The sequence below is a fragment of the Falco punctatus genome, assembly GCF_963210335.1.
Source record: "Falco punctatus genome assembly, chromosome: 8".
Classification (NCBI taxonomy): domain Eukaryota; kingdom Metazoa; phylum Chordata; class Aves; order Falconiformes; family Falconidae; genus Falco; species Falco punctatus.
Window position 1 is genome coordinate 47,677,776 of NC_137588.1, and position 20,193 is coordinate 47,697,968.

A 20,193-nucleotide genomic window follows, 5' to 3' on the forward strand; every position below is an offset into this window, starting at 1 on the left:
GAACAGTGACCTCAGGCATTCATACCAACACAGCTTTGGAAGGAGATCCACATCAAGAAAAGGGACAATGGACATGGTGGCTTTTTGTAAAAAATAGGCACATTTGGAATTACTAAATGTAGTCTCACCAAAAGGACCTACTGAGAGGACAGTGCCTGAATTGGCTTTACACGACAGATACAGTCCGTCATGTCCCTGTGGTAATATTATGGCTCTGTGGATTTTTTTTCAGACACAGAAATCCTCATTAGAGGTAGCTGAAAAATGGGGCACGGAAATAATGACAACATAATAACTTTTCCTCTAAGCTTGTCTGTTTTTTAGTTTCACTGAGAGATTCCTCATTTGAAGGACTGCTGACTGTAATTCCATCCCTAATTCAACCATTACCCCCTTATGCACAACTCCAGCAACAACCTTCTACTGTTGCACAAATCAAAGAAAGATAATGTGACACTCCATGTGTGAGGTAAGTTGAAGAAGTTTCTCTTAAGTGAATGTTTCTTCTTTGGAGGGGGTCTTGCCCAGGCTAGACTTGCACTGAAGCAGTAACCAATGTCCATGCAGATAATATGCCAATATTTTTATAGTGTATGGAGTGTGTAAATATGTAAATGTTTATGTATGCAGTTACAAGCAAATAGGTCCACAGCAGCTCACTTACATGTAGCAGGCAGAATATTTTCAACATTTTACTGTGCTTCCTTGTTTACTTATTTATATTCAGACAAAGGAAGTGGTAAGGCTGACTAGCTGACAACTTTTCTGAGAAGAGACCATTTTGTGTTAGAGGAAGCAGTATCTCTCCTGGAAGTCCTAACAACGTAGTTCTACATTTACAAAAACAGCTCTTAAACAGAAGAAACTGGGCATTAGGCGAGGAATTACTGGATCCAGTGGAGGTGGGCGCGTGCAGGAAATACATGGCTGGTTCATTGACGATACTGCTATGAACGTTCTCTAGCTGCCCGGAGAGGAAAACTTACAATGGATTTGCGAAATGTTCCTTACCGTTCAGACGTGGTTACGTGGAACCCAGATGAATTAGCAGACTATTTTAGGACGGTAAGTTTAACTGTGTTTTGTCAGGAGCAAACTAGTGTAATATTGTTTGTGCTAAATTTACCTATTTTTATATTGGGCAAAGCTTGCTGCAAAACTAAAACCAAAACCTCTGACAATTAAAAAGCTGAGCTAAACTGGCCAGGGAAATCTATAAATGAATCTTGAAAGTGTGTTTTAAATTAGGTACAAGAGAAAGTCATGTCTTTTAGAGAAAATACTCACTTTACTACAATTGTTGATATAGCAAATATTAACAGCTGTAGAGGGCATTAATGTGTGAAGATTACAAGTTTTCTAGGTCTTCTTCAGTGACTTTCAGAAGAGAGCATTTTTTTCAATTGCTCCGTGTTCACAAATGAGTCTCTGAATGTCTTTGCTAATCACATCCATGAGAACGCAGCCAGGAACTTAACAACAGTGGATACATGGACTCCTAAATTTTTTTTAGGCTCAGCTAGAAAGACCTTTCACCTTTTGATTTGACTTCCCTATTCTAAAACTTTGTAGGCAAACCTCATGGGTAAAGATTACTAGCTACCCCTTCTTTCCTGTCACTGTAAACTTTTCTGACTACTTTGTGTGACTAGCTCAGAACTTCTGTTTGTTTTGACATCTTTTTCACTTGTGATGATCTATAAATTTTATTTTACAATGCAAAGGAGTTTCCACACTGAATAAATACTCTGAAAGGCAAAACGGGAATTCACTGCCAAAATATATCCTCTGCACAGCACTGCTGACACCTTTGCAATTGCCCAGGAATGTGTAACTGAGCCAATTTTACTGAGATTTCACTTCTGTGTGTTCTCTGTAAATGGCTCATTTTTCAGTTCACATCAGAGAGTGTCTGCTCCATCTCCCTGGCAACTGAACACGTTCCTCCCAAAGTCCAAAACTGCCATCCTGGAATTTAACATTCAGGTCAATCAGAAGATTTGGGAAGATTTGCAAGCAATATCAGCATAGCTGGCTGATTTTCCAGTAAGTTGTCAGACTGGACTTGTAAAACCCGGAACAGTTTGGGCTTCATTTTGAAATCATGCTGTTTGTTGTTTCAATGGCATGTATAACTACAAAAGTTTTATCTGGGAAGTTGATTTTGCAAGTCTGATACGAGGATGAAAAACTAGCTAAAACAGACAAGCAGATCAAACATGAAGTCTATGTCTACCAAATCTCCAGAGAACTGAAACTACCAACTACCTGCAAACTTCTAATTTTAGGGTGCAGGGGTTAGTGGCACAGCAAAGTGATAGACTCAGAGATGGAACAGATGAGATCTTTATCAACAGACAACCTCAGACAGATACGAAAAACATTACAACGCTGGGGCACAGTGGTTTGGGTCACCGTTTCCAAGAGACTAGGGGAAGCGGCTTCCTGGAAGAGTTGATAATTCTATTAACAGTGACAGAAGGATTAACTGTAGGTTTTATCATAACTGAACGTGCCTGGTTACATTTATTTTTGAGTACTTCCCTTTGACAGATCCAGATACCCCTCCGGATAGAGACAATCCTGGCGTTCCACTTTGAGGGAGTTGAATCAAGGCAAAAGCTGCTTAAAGTCATCTAAGAGACCCGTGTAAGACAGTATTGGCAGCCTAAGTCAGCTATCTCTGGGCAACGGCCACAAGTGACCAGATCTTCTCCCCAGATAAACTCATACAATTTCCCTCACATGTATCATTAAATGGTTGAATATTAGGAATGCTTTATTTGCACCTGCTTAGTATATTTTGCCTGAAGCCATATGTTCGAAGCCAGGATTCAAGTCCAAGAGGGATAAGCAAATTCTTTCCTCCTAAATTGAGCTAATTGTGGGGTAATTTTCAAAGGCCAATCACATTCATATCTCCTTTCACCTGAAGTGATTGGTCATGACCCAGGGCAGTGGTAAGATTTTTGTCAATTCATTGTTAGCTTACACCTTCATATTAGCAAAATTCAGCCAGCATACACATCAGTAATATATGTAACAATGCTATGATATATTACGGAATTAATAAAGTCCTCCATTTCTGTCAAATAAGAATTCTTCATGCTTATCAGTAATAAGATCTAATTTATAATTCTGTGTGTGTTACCTTATAGCCTATGTTAATTTAAACCATGTGTTCAAAATAGGGAAGGACCAATAAAGAATCAAACCTTCAAAGAATTTCTAAAGACTTCAAATTTTATTTTTTTTTTAGAAAAAGCAAAGATGGTCATATTTCTAATATCCCAAGGTTTATTTTTAATAGCTAAACAGTATTTTTCATTAATTAATTTAAGAAGAGATTAGGTGTCAGTCACACTGATACGTTCTACCAAATACAGCAGTTGCTCACCGCCACATACAGACTTGAGCTGTAATGTCATGATAGGACTCGCTGCATGACAGAGACATAATTTACAGGTTTAAGTCCTTGGTCTGTGCAAGAGTCTTAATCTGTCTCCTAAAATATTTAGCAGAGTTAGGCCTGTTTTTGCATATGAATAAATGAAGGTGGCTCCTAAAAATACTCTCAGTTGTTCAGATGTTTTCAGGATCTGTTCTCATGCAACACTGTTACAAAATTATTCCTTGAGGTGCATAAATAGGACAGAACTAAGAAAGAACATAATGCTCCCTATAAGGTGTTCTCTGCTTTAGGGGAATTATCCCAGCAGCACAGGATAATTTGTCTGCATAACTTTCACTAACTGAAGTTTCAGGCAGGCCCACAGCCATTCTGCTCTCTTGAAGGCTCCAAAATGTCACTTTTTCTGCCCACTCTTTGGGTTCTTTCTGATATGGACTTGATCAGCTTGAAACAGAAAGCATGCATTCTAGCCAGATCAAAAATATAAGTTGTGCTCTCATAGTATGCTATTACTGTTCAAATTAAAAAACACTTAAGACACCCACTTGAAATATTTAAGAGGCATGTCTTGCTAAATATACCTAACATTTTTTCAATTATTTTTTTTAAGTGTCCCCAATTATTGTTGAATTTTTTGCCTGGTAGGACTAGGAGCTTTCTTTTCTTATGTACATGATCAACTTTTAAAATGCATATCCTTGTTCTAGATGCTAATGTAAAACATAATATTGTGGAAAAGCTTTTCAAATATTATAGATAAATTCCAGGATTAACAAATGACATTTCCATCCAGAAAAGGAAACTTTTCAATCAGAATAATGAATTCAGCAACCAGGATCAAGGTTCAGTATTCCAAGACAGTAAGGTTTTTGCTGTAATCCCTGTTTTCAGCAACCGTTCATCTTCGTCAGTACCAAAACTATCCATTTCCCAAATATTTTTTTGGCCCAGGCAACTGTGAGGTGTTTTTTTAATGTGAGAAATTACATGTTCCCAGAAGGATGAAAATCCTCAAGTCCACACAAAAACCTTTGTCTTAAAAATTCATGTTTACAGAACAAAACGAGCCATTTAGACAGGCTCCAGTTTACAAAAGGGTTACTTGAAGCATCTACTGAAAGCTAGCCATATGTCTAAGTGTCTTAATCCATTCTTACAATTAAGGGTGCAATAATCATCCTCTTTTCATTGACAGTTAAAGTATAAGGACTGTGAGAAAGTCGTGAGGAAGCACAGCATAAATGGACAAAGGTTTTTGGTAAGTAGAGTTGTACAATTTCTTCCTGTAAAATGCCAATCAAGAGATTGTTTTGACTCCTCCCTACTTTGCATTGGCAGATGCAAAGCACTTAGCTCGCAGATGGTTACTCGGGTACAAATTTAAGAAGCAAACGTCTTTGCTAAAATCAGTCAGAAAGCTTGCTTTAAATATGGAATGCTGGGAACCCAAACATGTTCTTTAATATGCATAATTTTTAGTATTTTTTAAACTGAAAAGGAAGCTATAAAACCACAATTTTGTCTAGAATTCATTTTTTTCTTTATAGGAAGTACTTGTTTTCAAATAGTAACTACAGAAAATTCACATTTATTAAGTGTCCTCTCCTACTAAAGAAGAGAGACCTGGCCAGAATGACTGGCCCTCTATTGTAATCACTATTTCATGCCTCTATAGTTAAAATTGGATTTCTTCTGCAGGAATATATAAAATCAATGACATTTAAGAGAAACAAAACTAGTAAGCAAGGTCCCAGTGGGTTTAAATCAACATTGCTCCAGGCTTTAGCAACAAATTAACTTTAGAAAAGCTGACAACTTCCATTGACATATCTGCTAGTTCAGGTCTTAAATACATATCCATGAAGATGTGTAACGGTTTTTATTATTACTTCATTTTACTTCTATTTTATTTTATTTCCAAATATTAAGTATTCTATTTTCCCTTAAAGTAACCTTTTCGATCATCTGCATAATTAGCCATCATGGGAAAATCTATGCATAACTTCTTCTAAAGCCTTCTTATTTTTTATTTACTTATCCTAATGTATCAATCTTTTTTGACATTTCATTGAAATCAAACACCTTTTGTAGGAACAGGATATTACACTTCCCTCATGCTGGGTGGAGTCAGAATCATTCAGATGTGTGTCATAGGATTTATCCTACTAATGCCTGAGGGATTCTCCTTAGCTCAAGCGCTAAGGATCTGTGGCTGAAGTGGGAGTTCTAGCTCTGGAAGCGTTATGAAATCCTGAAAGATTGTGAGGTACAAATAACAAGAGCAATAATTGTGTGATTCCTAAGTGATTTTTGTAATTTTTTATTATTTCCAGAGTTTTTCTGTAAATGTATAGCTCAGAGTGCAGCATTTATCCAGAAGCATGCCAGTAGATTCAAAGAATGCTTTTCTATTAAGTAAGCAAGCAGCTGCTCATGCCTGTTGAGACAATGTTTTTAAGCTTTTGACCTACTTGTCAATTTTATAATGCAAAAACCGGTTCACCTGTTAAACAGAACAACAAAAAAGACTTTAAGTGGAAAATTCTAGAGTACAGTTGATTCTCTGTATGAATGGCTTTTCTAAGAAATATCTTTTTACATTTTATGTTATTGGAAACTGCCAAATTACATTCGCACAGAAGAAACTGTTAAGACTGAATGTCTGCAGGTTTTATATCTATTGTCAGATCTGTATGGTAAACCTGACTGTAAAAATATTGCTATCTTATGCATCAGAACAACACCCTAGTTTCAAAGTTACATTTCTGTATCTGCTGGCTACCACAAGGAAACTCCAGTTGAGATGTAGTAGGAATAAAATCAGAGGGATTCCATGTAACTTATCCTATATAAAATTATCTAATATTTAAAGTGGCAACATGGCCCTTTTATGAGAGTTTAAACCCATAGTATTTGTCAGGTTTATCACCAGAATAGAATTCCAGAGAGAAGCTTAGAAAGTCTTTAGAAAAAAATATGACGCTTCAGTAAATCCTGCAGGACATTTCCATAAGGGGAGTACATGTTTTCTCTGTTTTACTGCTGTGAGTACTCCCAGAGGCAAAACAGTGCTGGAAAACACAGATAGGATTTGTTCTGTCCTGAGAATCATTGATAGCATTGTGAACCAGTGTGTAATTAGAAACTTATTGTTGGCAGTAAGAAAGAAAGAACCAGACTATCATCCACGTTCCAAAGAGAGTTTGCGAAGCTTGTGATTAGCTAAATGAAACACTTTCTCAAAAGTTTTCATAATGGGTTAATTGGTCCTAAACCTGGAGTTGTGCATGATGGCAGAAGAGAGAGGCTGAGTCTCTCTGCAGGAGCATCAGTAAGGTTCTCAAGACTCAGGTCAGGTCAGGAGTAATCTGGAATCTAATTGCTATATGCTATGCTATGATTGCAGGGGGGAGAATCACTATCTCCCCATCCCAGTTTTTAGAAAGATTTTTGTTAGGTTGCCAAGGCTGCTTTTAATCCACGTTTTTCAGCAACATCTCCATTAGAACATGTGATTTGATGTATACTGTGATGTTGCAGATAAGGTCCTTAATGCAAATCTCCAGCAAATGATGCTCTGTTTTAAAATTTATAGTTTCACCCTGAAACTTCACAACCATGCACAACTTTGCCCGACTGGACTATGCAGACATGAAGGAATTCAATATACCTAGCTTCCAAAATCATTTAAATACCATATCTTTTAGCTGTACCAAAAAGATGCGAAGCAAAATAGCATTAAATCAGAATCTATGGTAGGAGATTGCCTTGCCTGCCAGGAACAGCCCTGTATAAAGGGTATTTCATTGCACACTGCCTTAAAAATAGAAGAAAACTTAAAAATCTGGAATTTTTTGGTTTAACGTTTGTTCACCTGCTTTAGCTTAAACAATCTCAAGGGAGAAAGCTGTTGCAGAAGAGAGTTTTATTTCCAGTTCTTTTGAGAAGCAGAGCAGGGATGGATTTTAAGCTTGCCTGTAAGTCAGTGTGACAATATAACATCAATAAAGAACTGGATTAGCACCCAGATCATAAAAGCAAAAGAGTTGACTTTAACCTTGCACAAGGTCCTATTAATTTGAAATTAATCCTGGAAGAATGGCTCACCTGCAGATTGATGTTGGTTACCCAACTCTCAGCTGGTAAGAGCTGGTTTAAGATTTCCCTTCTCCTTACACATCTTTTTGACAAGATATCATTAAAACATTCTAGCTACAGAAATACTTCTCTTTGAAGTTAGATGCGATTATTTTGTTGAAGTCCTTTGTGTGTAAACAAACATATATGATGCTTATTAACCTCCTAGATAGTTTAATACAATTGGCAGTAATTTGAAGTAAAAACCAACAGCCAGCAAAACAAGAAAAATAGAGAGAGGATTTTTTATGAAAATGAGCCATGGGATGGGCAGGCTCTTATCTTGCATTGCTTCTCTATGCACTCTATATTCCTATCTGTTGAAACTTCATGACACATTTTTGAATGAGTATTCTTCTGTAAGTCACAGGGTGTCCATGGACAATTTTGTGATATATGCCATGTGTTTCTTTTTCAGAACATGTCTGAAAATGATATTCAGAAATTTCCCAAACTCAGAGTGCCGTAAGTAAAGCCAAACCAATTTAACATTAAAATTATCTTAGCTGGTCTGTAGTGAAAACTCACAGGAAATACTGGGCAAATGATTTACAAGTGATTAATTAGAGACCTGTTCATTGCAGTGTACTAAGAGAAAAATAAGAATGTTCCAAAATAAAAGGAGTGTTGTCATGACTGCTCAAGCACAATGATGCAATACAAAAAAATTGTCTGGGGGTTGTTCAAAAAACTCATCCATAAATTCTTTGACTGACAGCAGCTACACAAAAGTTAAACTTTTTTGCAAGTATTACCTTCAAAGTATGACTTAATTATTCACTGCTTAACTGTTATCTTTAACTCAAAGGGAAAAAAAAAAGTCAGGTATGTACACAACTGTTGAGGAGTTCAAGTTCAAGTGATTTTCATCACGTGCTTTTCCTTTAGGTAGGCGTTAAAGATAAATCAGTCTGGAACATTTGATTCAGTGTTAAATAGTTTTCCTTAGCTACTGTAGATTAGGCCGTGAAAAAGTTTCAAATTTACCAGAATAGCTTTCATAATTTCATAGAAGTTACTAACTGAAGAACAATGATCTCATTAAGTCAATATTGAGTGACAGAGAAATTATCTTCTAATATTTCATGGTGAAAAATGAAGGATTTTATTTTGCTATGAGTTCTCAGGTACATATTTAAGCTGGAAGGTGCAGGTTTTTAACCATGATCGCATGAAGCTCTCCGAGGTTTTCTAAACAATGGAGGGGAAAAAGGAACTTAAGTTGTTCCAACATGGCTGTTTCTTTGTTCCTCATTTCCCAATTCTGGACTCACTCCCTGTATGCATATCTTGATTTTGCTATGAAGGTACAGTCTGCTTTGCTTTTTTTTGATGCATCAGAACTTGTGTAAGATGCTTTGGTGAAGCTAAGAATACTGAAATATTCTGAAATACCTGTGTGATCTCCCACATTCACGTGCTCATGGGTAGGCTGATGGCTAGATCTGAGGGCAGGAGGATACCTCTGTTTGGATCAGATATGCAAGGACTTGAACGTGAAAGCCTTGGATATGACATGTTTCTTAAGGTTATTTCTATATTTTCACACAATAAATTTCCTAATAATAGGGATTGGTGGTGTATGATGTATTAGTAAGGAGGCCAACATACTATATTAAAAAAAATGCCCCTGTGGCTCAGCATTTTTTAACTTACTGTCAATTAAAAGCAACATTTAACTGTGGTTACTGAGACTGAGGGTCCAGAGTCACAGCAGATTCTCTGCAAAAAACTCATTTTACCATACTGTAAAATGCATCACTTTTAATTCTGTGATCATTTGTCCCTCCTTTGGCAAAACTGCCTTGTGTTCTCCCAGTCTGAACTCCTGATTTTGAGAATTTTTGGGGATTTCCTTCCAAATTCATGAGTCAAAAGTGGTCAGTGGAAGGTCTAATAAACACACACACACACAAGAGATATTAATGTCATAGCTGAATAGTTAAAAGGAAATCTAACAATGTGACATTGCTCCTATCTCCTCATCTAAGTGGTGGACTTGGGAGTCCTGGGTTGCATTCGATGATCTTAAAGATCCAGCCTAAACGATCCTAACCTAATGATCATAGCCTAATGATTCTAATCTATTGATAGCTCAAAAATGTTTTGAAAATTCTGTTTTCACTGTCCACCTACCTCAAAACACCCTAGCAGAAAGCAAACAGCCTTTTCTAGTCAGATGTTTTGGGTTTCTCAAAAAGAAGAGAACTTGAAATTAAAGAGCTTTTAGAGAAGAGTGAAGCTCGGTGCACAACTTGAAGAACTGAATAAGTAAATTATTGAATCTGAATTAAAGTTCTGCCAGAAAAGCCCTTGTCCTCAGCTTTCTCCACACGGGGAAGCAATTCACTAGAACATTGTGAATATACATGCAAAAAGGTTGGTGAGATGTGGGGTCCTCCATGTAATGCTGCTGTGTAAAACAAGAGTTTAGAGCTTTAATAGGAAAAAAAGCTGGTTACCATCAAAAAACCCCAACCCAAACAAAACAAAACAACAAAAAAAACCCAAAGCAAAACAAAACAACAACAACAAAAAAAACAACCCAAAACAAAAAAAAACAAATCCAACCATATAAAATTCATGGGTAGAAGAACCTGCCATTTTTTTTAACATGAATTTCATTACTTCAGAATCTCTACACTGTCATCAAAATGGAAAGTGCTTGCTGTTGACTTCTACTAGAAGACATTCACACCTTACTTTTATATCATAATGTAGACCTCACCTAGTAGGAAGAGTTTTTCTACAAGCTGAAATACACATTAGCATATTGTAGTTATAGTACCTGATACTTAAAAACAGTCCTAAAATCTGGGCATGTTCTGTAAAAATGCTTAATATAAATAGCAAGCATCACACTTACAGCAGTGGCCAGCAGCATGAATAAAAAGTACATATACAGGAGAGATTGTTCTCCAGTAACTTTACAAGGTTGTGCTGACCTACATGTACAGAGAGCAGAAGCCAGCACTTGCAGCTATACAAGGCTTGCAAAGCACAGCCTGCATCCATAGCGGCCTCCTGAGCCAGGTATGCAGGTTTAGAAAATACATACATTTGAGCAACTCTACTGATCAAGCTTTGCATATAACAGTGGCACTACTTGGGTATGATTCTGTGACTTTTACAAGAATCTTTGAGTGCCTAAGTATGTAACAGTTGTCATTACAAAGTATGATAGGCCATTTCCTGAAACTAATTAAAAAACCCCACTATTTTCTGTTATTATTAACAGAATTATTATTTTGAAAGTAAATGTCCACCAGTCATGTTATAGGTACACATCTTCACAAATCTTCTTTTGGCTTATTTTTAAATACCAGATAAAAGGATTTAAACATCATGTTGAAAATCAAAATGCTTCATAAAACCTTTAAAACTCTCCATTAAAAAAGCTGAACTCTTTACTGAAAACTTTGCTAAAAAGTTTAGATATTTAAGGGCACCAAAGTGTCTGATGTATCCAGACAGTCCCGCAAGTTTTATTCTGGGAACTCTGTGGTGGGCAAAAGGGTTAACGGGCAATAAGCCTGCTCAGGATTCACTGCACTTGCAAATGCACAGGCCACGCGTAGATTTCTTGAGGGATCATGCATGCCGCGGTGGAATGCAGTCGCCAGGTTCCAGACCACCAAGGGTTTTCCCTACATCATCTGTTTACAGTTTTAGTGGAAATCTATGGCCCAGGAGACACTCAGCCATGGCCCCAGCTACCACATTGCCACAGTCCTTTAAGGAGCAGCAACATTTGGGCCAAGTAACCTATTGGCAGGAACAGCTAACACACATTTTCTCCCCTTTCCCACTGACAAATTAAAACAAGTAAATGTGGCACAACCATCAGCTTTAGAGATTGGGTTATCGTGAATGGAGCTGTCATCCTAAGACAGAGGTAGCATCATGGCTGACCTAACAACTCATTCAGTTATTAAAGCTTAGCACAGTTGCAACCTGTTTTTTTTTCAAACATATACTAAGCTTAACATTTGGCATTTTGGTAACAATATGAAAAACTGTTAAAAAACGTAGTGCTATGGATTTTGTTGAGCTCATACATATTACTCTTGTACTTGCTATCTTATGAAGTAACCATTTAAATTAATATCAATACCACTAGGTTAACATGCACCTGAAGCTTCACAAACAACTCACTGCATCCTGAGAGAGTAAGTGGTACATCAGGGAAACAGGGAAGGGATATGGTATATGTTACACAGAGCAGACACTGAGTATGTGTCTTAAGTGCTAACTAAAACTCAGACCTAACCATGGGGGTGTAATTAACATTTTTTAAATAAATCTAATGAAACAAAAGGCCAATATACAACTGAAGGGACACATGGAGTTTTCTTACTGCTCATTATCACTATTGGCAGTCACAGAAGGTCATAAAGGTTTATGCTTGTGGATAACAAATGTGAGTCTCAAAATATTTTAAAGTGCATTCGACAGACTGTGCCTTACTTAATGTGATCAGAATCAATAAAGAAGAAAAAGCAAAGATCTCATTCAAAATAATGTTGGTGTCTGGTCGATGCCTGAGCTATGATCTAAACACCAAAGTCAGTCTTTGCCACTCTTATTGTTTACTAGCTTGAGAGAAAAGATTTCCAAGTTTTCAGTAAGTCAAGGTACTAACCCAGGCTGTTGATCCCTTTGGCTATCCTCAGTGGCAGGTTGCTGGCAAACCTGGGATTTGAAATTTTCAGTCTTGGTCAGAAATCTTATGGCATATCCTATAGCACTTGTGAAAAACTCCAGTAATAAAAAGAGCATCACTGCACTAAAATACATAATTGCACCCACCAGTTCAAACATAGGAAGTGAGCTGAGTTCTGAATGGGAAGTGTTCAGACCTACTGACATGGCGCAGTCTGAAAGTTGTCCTACTTTCAGGGGAGTCAAAGTGAAAACCTAAAAAAAAAATAAATCTGTGGTACCCTTCTCTTTTAAAAAGGTATGCCTTGGGCAGAGGTGATGGGTGTGCACACATGCTCTCTTAGCTGGGATACTAAAGGTTGTTGAAAGGTTTAGAATATAACTAATACTCAGTTTTGAAGCCAACATATTAGTATTGCATCTGCCTGACAGAGTTCTCAACGGCCAAAACAAAGACTTCATCACTACGCTCTTGACAGTGTTCAATATGCAACTCTGCATCTTCCTGGCCCTAGAGGACTTTGCCTTCCATCTCTCTCATCCATCTTAAGTCCTTTATCCCAATAGATGTAGAATGGATTTTACTCGTGACAACGATATCTGCAGTTAAGTGAACAGAAGCCAGTTTGGGAGTACTGCTTTGGGGGTTGGTTGTGTGGTTTTGTTTTTCTTTTTTATCTTCAACTTCCTGCCAGCTTTAAGCTAAGTGTCTGGTGGAGGAGGTAGAAAGAGAAAGAGAAGTCTGAGTAACATTTTCTGCAAGTGCTGTTGCCTTATCCTCTCCTATCATCCACTCCCACAACTCAGAAAGCAGTGTGGTTTGGGTACTTCCTTCCTCGCATGGCTACAGACTCAGCAGCTCAGTGCACCAATCTTCTCTGCAATAATGTTAACTGTGAAGTGTTACTATTCTAAACGTTGCTTTCCTCTCATAACCTCTCTGAAGTTTAAAGCATTTCAATAAACTTGAAGCAAAAATTAGACACTGAATTTTAAGCAGCAAATGATCATTTTTTTGACAGCGAGATAAGATGAGCAACTTTTCCCTTTCAATTTTTCCTCAAAACCCATTTGGTGTAAATCCTCATAGCAGCCAGCCCAGGTTCAGTCCAGAAACTTCCCAAAAACTCAGGTCTCATTCATGACTATGGAAGTCTGAACTAAAATAATTATTAGCTCTAAACCCAGTGATCTTCATTATACTTCTTTAGCTGAAAATAAACACAAGTATTATGAAAGATCCTTCCTCTACCTCTTCTACACAGAGAGTATGCCACACACAAGTTCCGTAATCTACTTCTCAACCAGAGCACTGCTACACACAGTGCACTGGTGACCCCAGAATGTTTCCTGATGTTTCACATGGAACTTATTATTCACACAGCAGCTTCCTTACCACCTGCAGCAGAAGGACATTTCTTGCGCAGAGCGTTAGTTGCATGGGAAAGAAGAGGAGCGTGAGGAGTCCTGCGCCTACAACTTGGCATCTTTCTTGCTTTATACAATTTGCTTGGGTACTGATGTCGGATTTAGACAGCTGCAAACCTTCTTGAATTATTAACATTTGTGTATGTGCTTACTTCAAAAGGGGCAAGTATGACAATATTTACTTCAAATCAGAAAACTGCAAAGCACTGTCTTCAAACAGAAACACCAAAAAATATTCTTCCTCTGACTTTCTGTTTTCACATGTGGATCCTTAATTACAGATTACCCATCTTCATCCTTTTCAGACAGCACCATCAAACTGATCTGAAATTGCTTGTTCTCTGATACGTGCTGGCAGCCTGATCTGCCCCCATAGCATTTTCCGTAATAAAATAGAGCAACCCTATGACTTGAATTTATCTTTTGATCTGAATTATAGTAAAGTAAGTATTAGGAAAGTAGAAAGGGCAAGAGAAGGGATATTCAAAATAAGAGAAAGATCTTTAGCATGGTTGAGGATGAAAAAAAAATATGATTTTGCAGGCTTTATTTTTTTTAATATTATATTGCTTGAAATTGTGTCTTCCTCAAGTCCCAGCATAGAAAAGCCGTTAGACATTAAAGAGATGCATAAATGAGGTCATTCAGAAAAAGCTAGGGGATTATTATTGCTGAGTAGCAGAAAGACATGAAAGAAGCAGCAAAACAAAACAGAGTGGCAACTGCCTGGCCAGAAACAAAGATTATGCAATACTGATACAGAGTTCGATTGACCAGATCTAAGATGTATGGGAAAAAATTCTGCACTAACAAACAATAAAGTTAAGATTTTACAGAATTTAGAACCTGAGATAAACAGACATGTTGAGTTGCTGATTTTTTTCATACTACTTTTATTTCCACAATTACTGTCTCTGATAGACCTGAATAATATAAACTTGAAGTAAAATGGGAAACTGTTAACCAGGTATATGTAACCGATTTGGTTTGGTTGTCACAGGACTTTCCCGGTAGGACTTTCCTCAAAAAGAAATAATGACAATTAATAATCAGACCATGACTCATCATAGGTTTTCTTTGAGAAAACCCCTGTTACTTGAAACAAAATAATCAGAGAGGCAAACTTGCTTACTAGCAGAGCAGAATTCTGTTGCTCTCAGTGGACTTAATTCTGTCAGCCTCGGTAACGACCGTCCTGTAAGCTCAGAGTTGTTTCAGGGAGTCAGTCAATATAAAACCTCTCAGTCCTAGATGTCTGTGCTGACTGTAGATGCCAGCGATATTAGCAGCATAAAAGCATGCTCCTGACCGAAATTTTACTCAAGATTGTATTTCATTGGTTGTTGCTCACCAAACTACACGAGTGATGACGAACAAACACATCCGCTTGGAAAAATGTCTCTAGACATAAAACTTCATATGTTCCATGACTATTTCTGCCCTGCAAATGTGTCATCCCATGGAACTAAACCTTTTCACCTTCTTTACTGGAAGGATTCTGGGTTAGGTATATCTTGATTGCAGAGGGAGGGAAAAAAAAGAATAGACACAGGGTACATTTAATCCCTGCTTTTTCAACCATAAGCTTGGCAGAAGCTGCTTCCTGAAGCATTATCTGCTTTTTCTATGCAAAATAATGCAAATGCAATTGCCACTATCTAAAACAGTGTTCTAGTGTGTGATGTCTACCACACCCAAAGTTTCTAAGGCTTGGTATGTTTAATGTTTATTTTTAAACTTGATCCAACAGTACAGGTTTTTATCTATGTAAAAAACCTTCAGTTTTGAATTGGATGCACTATAGCTCAACTTTGCAATAAGATGATAAATTCAGTATTCTTACCACATTGCAAATAATAATTCTGAATTACCAGATTTAATTTAGTAAATATGAAGGGAAAGCAGCTAAGAAAATGACTGATAAGTTTCAAGGAGTTTTTTAAAACTATTTTTGCGTTTCTTTTAAATAGGATTGTAAGTAAATTAAGTCAAGAAATAAACAGAAATGAAGGGAGGCTATCTTTCTTACCAAAATGGTAAGTAAAACAAATTTGCTTTCTTTTTCAAAGCTTTCAGATATATCTTTTCTGGACTGTTTTCCATTTTATCAATAATACCTGGGTCAGAGGGACAGCCTGGAAATTATATAAAATAAAACTCTATTTTGTTAATGTCATCTGTTAAGAATAGTGAGGCCTGTGCCCACAAACACCCTAGATACTTCTGCCATGTCCAGAGCCATGTAACATGTAAATCTCATACATTTTTCGACCTGATTAAATTAGCCTTTTTGAATGCTATAAAGCCTAGGCAAATACTATCGCATTAATAAATCATCATTAATGCATTTCACAGAGGTATACAGCGTTACACTTTTTAATACTTTATGACTTATTGAATAGAATATTCTTGCAATAGAAAAAGCAAAAATTGCAATAACACTGCATAAGAACAATTTATATTCATATACAATGAAATCTAACTCTAGTCTACATAACATGGTTTTGCATCATCTGACAACACAATTTTACACCTTTCCATTTAACTAGAGTTCAAAACTAAAATTGAAAACCATAAAAATATCTATCAACCCTAAAAATATTAATGAACTTGATTTTCAGCAGCATGAATGGAGTTAGTCAAAAAGGTTTTCAGGACTGGGGCCTCTAGTAAATTTATTTACTTAGTCCTCTTGTTTCTAAACACTTGACCTCACTGACTTTAAATTTTTTCAAGACAGTTTAACTTACATAAGGATCCTGTATGTGTAATATGAAGTAGTGTGGTTTTGGCATTTCAGGCAGAGTTAAACTCATCTATATAAATTTCATTTCACTGTTAAAAGCTAACTATTACCTTTATTCACAATAGATTTTAGTATGCTTCAAACATTTAAGAATTGCAAATCGAAGAAATTTATTTTTTTTCACCTTTGTTGTAGGGCTCAAACACAAAAATGTCCTGAAAATCCAGGTAAGTGTGTACTGGCAGATAGTCTCTAACAACAAAAACTGTGTAAAAGTATTAAAACGTTAAGTCAGTCCCTGCAGGTCAGAATAAATGGGGGTTAGGGGTGGGGGAAACCCAAAACAACAAACAGGAAAAGAGGAGAGCACGAAGAAGTTGCAAGAATAGTTACAGGAGAACAAGTATGAAACAATATGCTTAAAATAGAAAAGATGGTGAAAAAGGGCAAGAGCAGAGACACTTATGTGAACATCCCCAACCTGCCTTTCTTTAACCCAATACATAGTATCAGTGCTTATATATCTCTGTTTCAGCAGCTCTGCCCCCTGCCTCTATTCCTAGCAGCACCATACATCAGAGAGGTAAGCTTCTAGGTGCCTGTCATGTTCTGAAATTTTATTTCAATTATTTTCTTAATAGGTCACAATTATTTAAAACTTCTGTAAGCTACCATGTTCCCCCAGTCCTACTGAAATTAAAAAATCTTTTGATATGAAAGCTAAAATAGTATTAAACAAAGAGATAAGAAGTCTGTGCTCATTCTGAAAGCATTCTACTTCAAATTATAGTTAAAACTCAAAGTATAGGACAAACTTGAAGTGACAGTACATATATCATACAAGAATAGCTATATTCTTAGTTTTGAATCAGAATGTTATTTGTAGTGCCTTTCAGGCCTGCCTGCCTGCCTGCCTTTGAAAGACTTACCTTGCTCCTCTGACATCATACGGTGGTTCAGAACTCATCTGGGATTTGTCCTGTCCTTTTTGTCAAGTTGTATCTTGATAGTTTAAAGTTGTACTTGCTAAGAAGTCTGTGGTTATGCTTCTTTACACAGGATACAGTCAAGAAGACGATGACTGGTCTTCATTTGTGAGTATCGGGATTAGCAAAACCTACTGGTTGAGTGGATTACCTCTTCTGTAAGGTCTATCATTTCTTGCATTATCTACTTTGAGCAGCATACATGGAGTGATCGATGGCAGGGGGTGTTAGGGTGAGGAGAAAGAGAAGCAGGAACATGAGTGATTGGAGTAGCTGCTTACAAATTTCTTCCCTGAGAAAAAAGTCTCCCCCAGTAATGCAAGGCAGAGGTTCAGAATGGTGGTCCTATGCCACCGGCTCAAGCTCACAGCCTACAATCAGGTCTCTACAGAACCTTAGCTGAATTTTATATACCTATTTCAAGCTCTTAAAAGAGGTAAAGGAAAGGTTGCTATGTTATTCAGTGGCAAATTCTTGCCATTTTATTCTCTAGAGCTGATTTGTTGAAGAATGTGATTTTTTGAAGCCAACTAGACTGTAAAAGTTCCTTTTGCCCTTTGGCATAGAAAATGTATTGTTAAATGTGATTAAATGAAGCATACATGGCTAGCTAAATGAATGAGCTGAACGATGCATGGCCCGACTTTATCAAGATCTCTTACATTGACCAATGCCAAAGTTTTTTGTGAAAAATGGAGAGGGATTTTTAAAAACCACTTGTACTAAGTTCGCAGGAGAGTTGCTGCTATTTTAGGAGCACAAAAGTTAAAAGTAACTACCTATAGAGCACCTAGGCTCTATGTAAATACAGAATGAGCCTGGAAATTTCAGCCAAGATATCAATGATAAATTGGATATTCTTTTTCTTGTGGGCCTTGACAAACTGCACGGATGTGTGTAATGACTGCTACCGTATTTTCACTGTGATGTTACTGGGTCCTGCAAGTTGTCTGAAGCTGATTTTGTTCTGGTCAGGAGGGCATCAATACCCGTATCAAAGACCTCATTTTTTCTGAAGCATTTTTAAAAAGTTGAGTTGCAGGCTGTAGAGTACATGCCATTAAGGAAGAATGAGTATTAACAGGCATCAGCTGTTGCTCCACTATGTTCCTAGGAAGCACTGACTGTTTGCTGGTGCCTTGTCTGTTACTTAAAACAAAGGCACAGTGCATTTCAACCAGCTGTGACCTTATCTTGACTTTCCACTGCAGTTACTGTTACGAAATTATATTCATTTTCTTTCATCAGCTGTTGAGTGCTATATACATTAATAAAATTCTGCCACCTTTCCCCGTTTTATTTCAACAGTGAATTTTTTCACCCAAATTCGTTGTAAAAACTTTGTATTCTCCAGTGAAAAACACAACAGTGAAAGGGCACAAGGAAACTGCACTAAAGTGTTTAGTTCACTGTTACAGCACCCAATTTTGTGTACATTTGCTAGGATGAAGATGATGACTACGAAAGCCCCGATGATGACCAGGAAAAGGAAGAGGCTGACTATGAATCACCAACAGAAGAACCTGAGGAAGCAGAACATGACAGTGATGGCTATGAGCCACCTCCATCCAATAATGATGAAGCACACCACAATGTCATATTTCCTGCCAAGTCACTTACAAACAACACAGATTATATAGGTAATCAGTAAATATTAAGTGTTATTAATGATTTTTAAGTGATATTTTCACACATTATCAGGCACATTTTAGGTGACTGGTTAGGGAATATAGGTTTTTCCTTGAAGTCAACAGTGTAGCTCATGAATAAGATTTAGTGACACAGACTTACAACATGTTGGTGGCTTTGTGACTTTTAAAGCTAGATTTTCTACTTCAAACAAGCCCTGCTGGATTAAAGATTAGTTTCATGGGATGTGTGTGTTATTTGGTGTTTGGTTTGAATCCACATGAAGTTAAACATATGTGTGTACTGTATTACCTCTAGTAGTACAACCTTGAATAGAGCAAGTTGTCACAAGTGTCAACAACTCCAGTAAAAATTGGGGAAAAAACCCCAAAACAAACTAGCAGCTTTCTCTGGCTATCATGGTTTTTTTTTATGTTTGATTCTGTAGCAGCCTGCCATTGGGAGTCAAATACAGGAGTACAAAACAGCCAGTCAGACTGGCTGGTGTTTCACACACTCACTGCACTGTAGTGAATGACAGTAAATAGCGTGGGCCAACAGACTAGCAGATGGAGTCACCTCATCACCAGAGGGACAGATGAGCCCTAACTCCCAATGCAACATTGATCACAAAGCAACTATCCATTATATACTAAAACAATGTCTTTATGATCTATTATTTAAGTATGCAGGTTATTGCAAGGGCTTATTTTCATAAAGATCGAATGAGAATAAAATAACCAGACTGTGTAGTTGTTTAATTTGGGATTTTGGGGTTGCTTTTTTGCAGACAGACCTCCAACAACAAGATCTTCACATCAGCAGCCTCCAGTGCCACCTCAGCGACCTGGCCCATCCCCAGTACCAGCCTCATTTGGGGGAAGAGGTGCTTCTGTATGTTTGTTTCTTAAAATTTCATAGAATCATGGAATGGTTTGGGTTGGCCAGTACCTTCTTAGAAGTCCAAGTGTAATGCCATTTTTATTCAGACACTGTATGTAGAGGAAGAATTTCAGCCATGAAAATTGATTTGAACTCTGTTAAGGCTGGCCATTATTTCATGGAACAATTAAATTTCATGGGACATATATATTAAATTATTTCACATTACTTGGCTGTTTCTTACACTAAAAGTTTGTACCCACTTGTGAATGCCTCTCCCATATAAATTAGATATGGAATAGATGCCTCTT

At 37.2% G+C, this 20,193-nt stretch overlaps 1 protein-coding gene across 3 annotated transcripts in view; it reads left to right on the forward strand.

The window, feature by feature from the left end:
• Window positions 1-787: 787 nt before the first annotated feature.
• LCP2 (lymphocyte cytosolic protein 2) overlaps window positions 788-20,193 on the forward strand; it is a 32,346-nt gene continuing 12,940 nt past the window's right edge. Inside the window, exons 1-9 of one of the 3 annotated variants that reach the window (XM_080399975.1) lie at window positions 788-1,065; window positions 4,608-4,670; window positions 7,968-8,014; window positions 15,610-15,675; window positions 16,581-16,612; window positions 16,921-16,968; window positions 17,445-17,479; window positions 18,816-19,011; window positions 19,791-19,894. In XM_080399975.1, coding sequence (XP_080256101.1) covers window positions 988-1,065; window positions 4,608-4,670; window positions 7,968-8,014; window positions 15,610-15,675; window positions 16,581-16,612; window positions 16,921-16,968; window positions 17,445-17,479; window positions 18,816-19,011; window positions 19,791-19,894 — 669 coding nt within the window. In that variant the 5' untranslated portion in view covers window positions 788-987. The remainder of the gene's footprint in view (window positions 1,066-4,607; window positions 4,671-7,967; window positions 8,015-15,609; window positions 15,676-16,580; window positions 16,613-16,920; window positions 16,969-17,444; window positions 17,480-18,815; window positions 19,012-19,790; window positions 19,895-20,193) is intronic. The other 2 variants (XM_080399976.1, XM_080399977.1) reach the window with 2 other exon arrangements.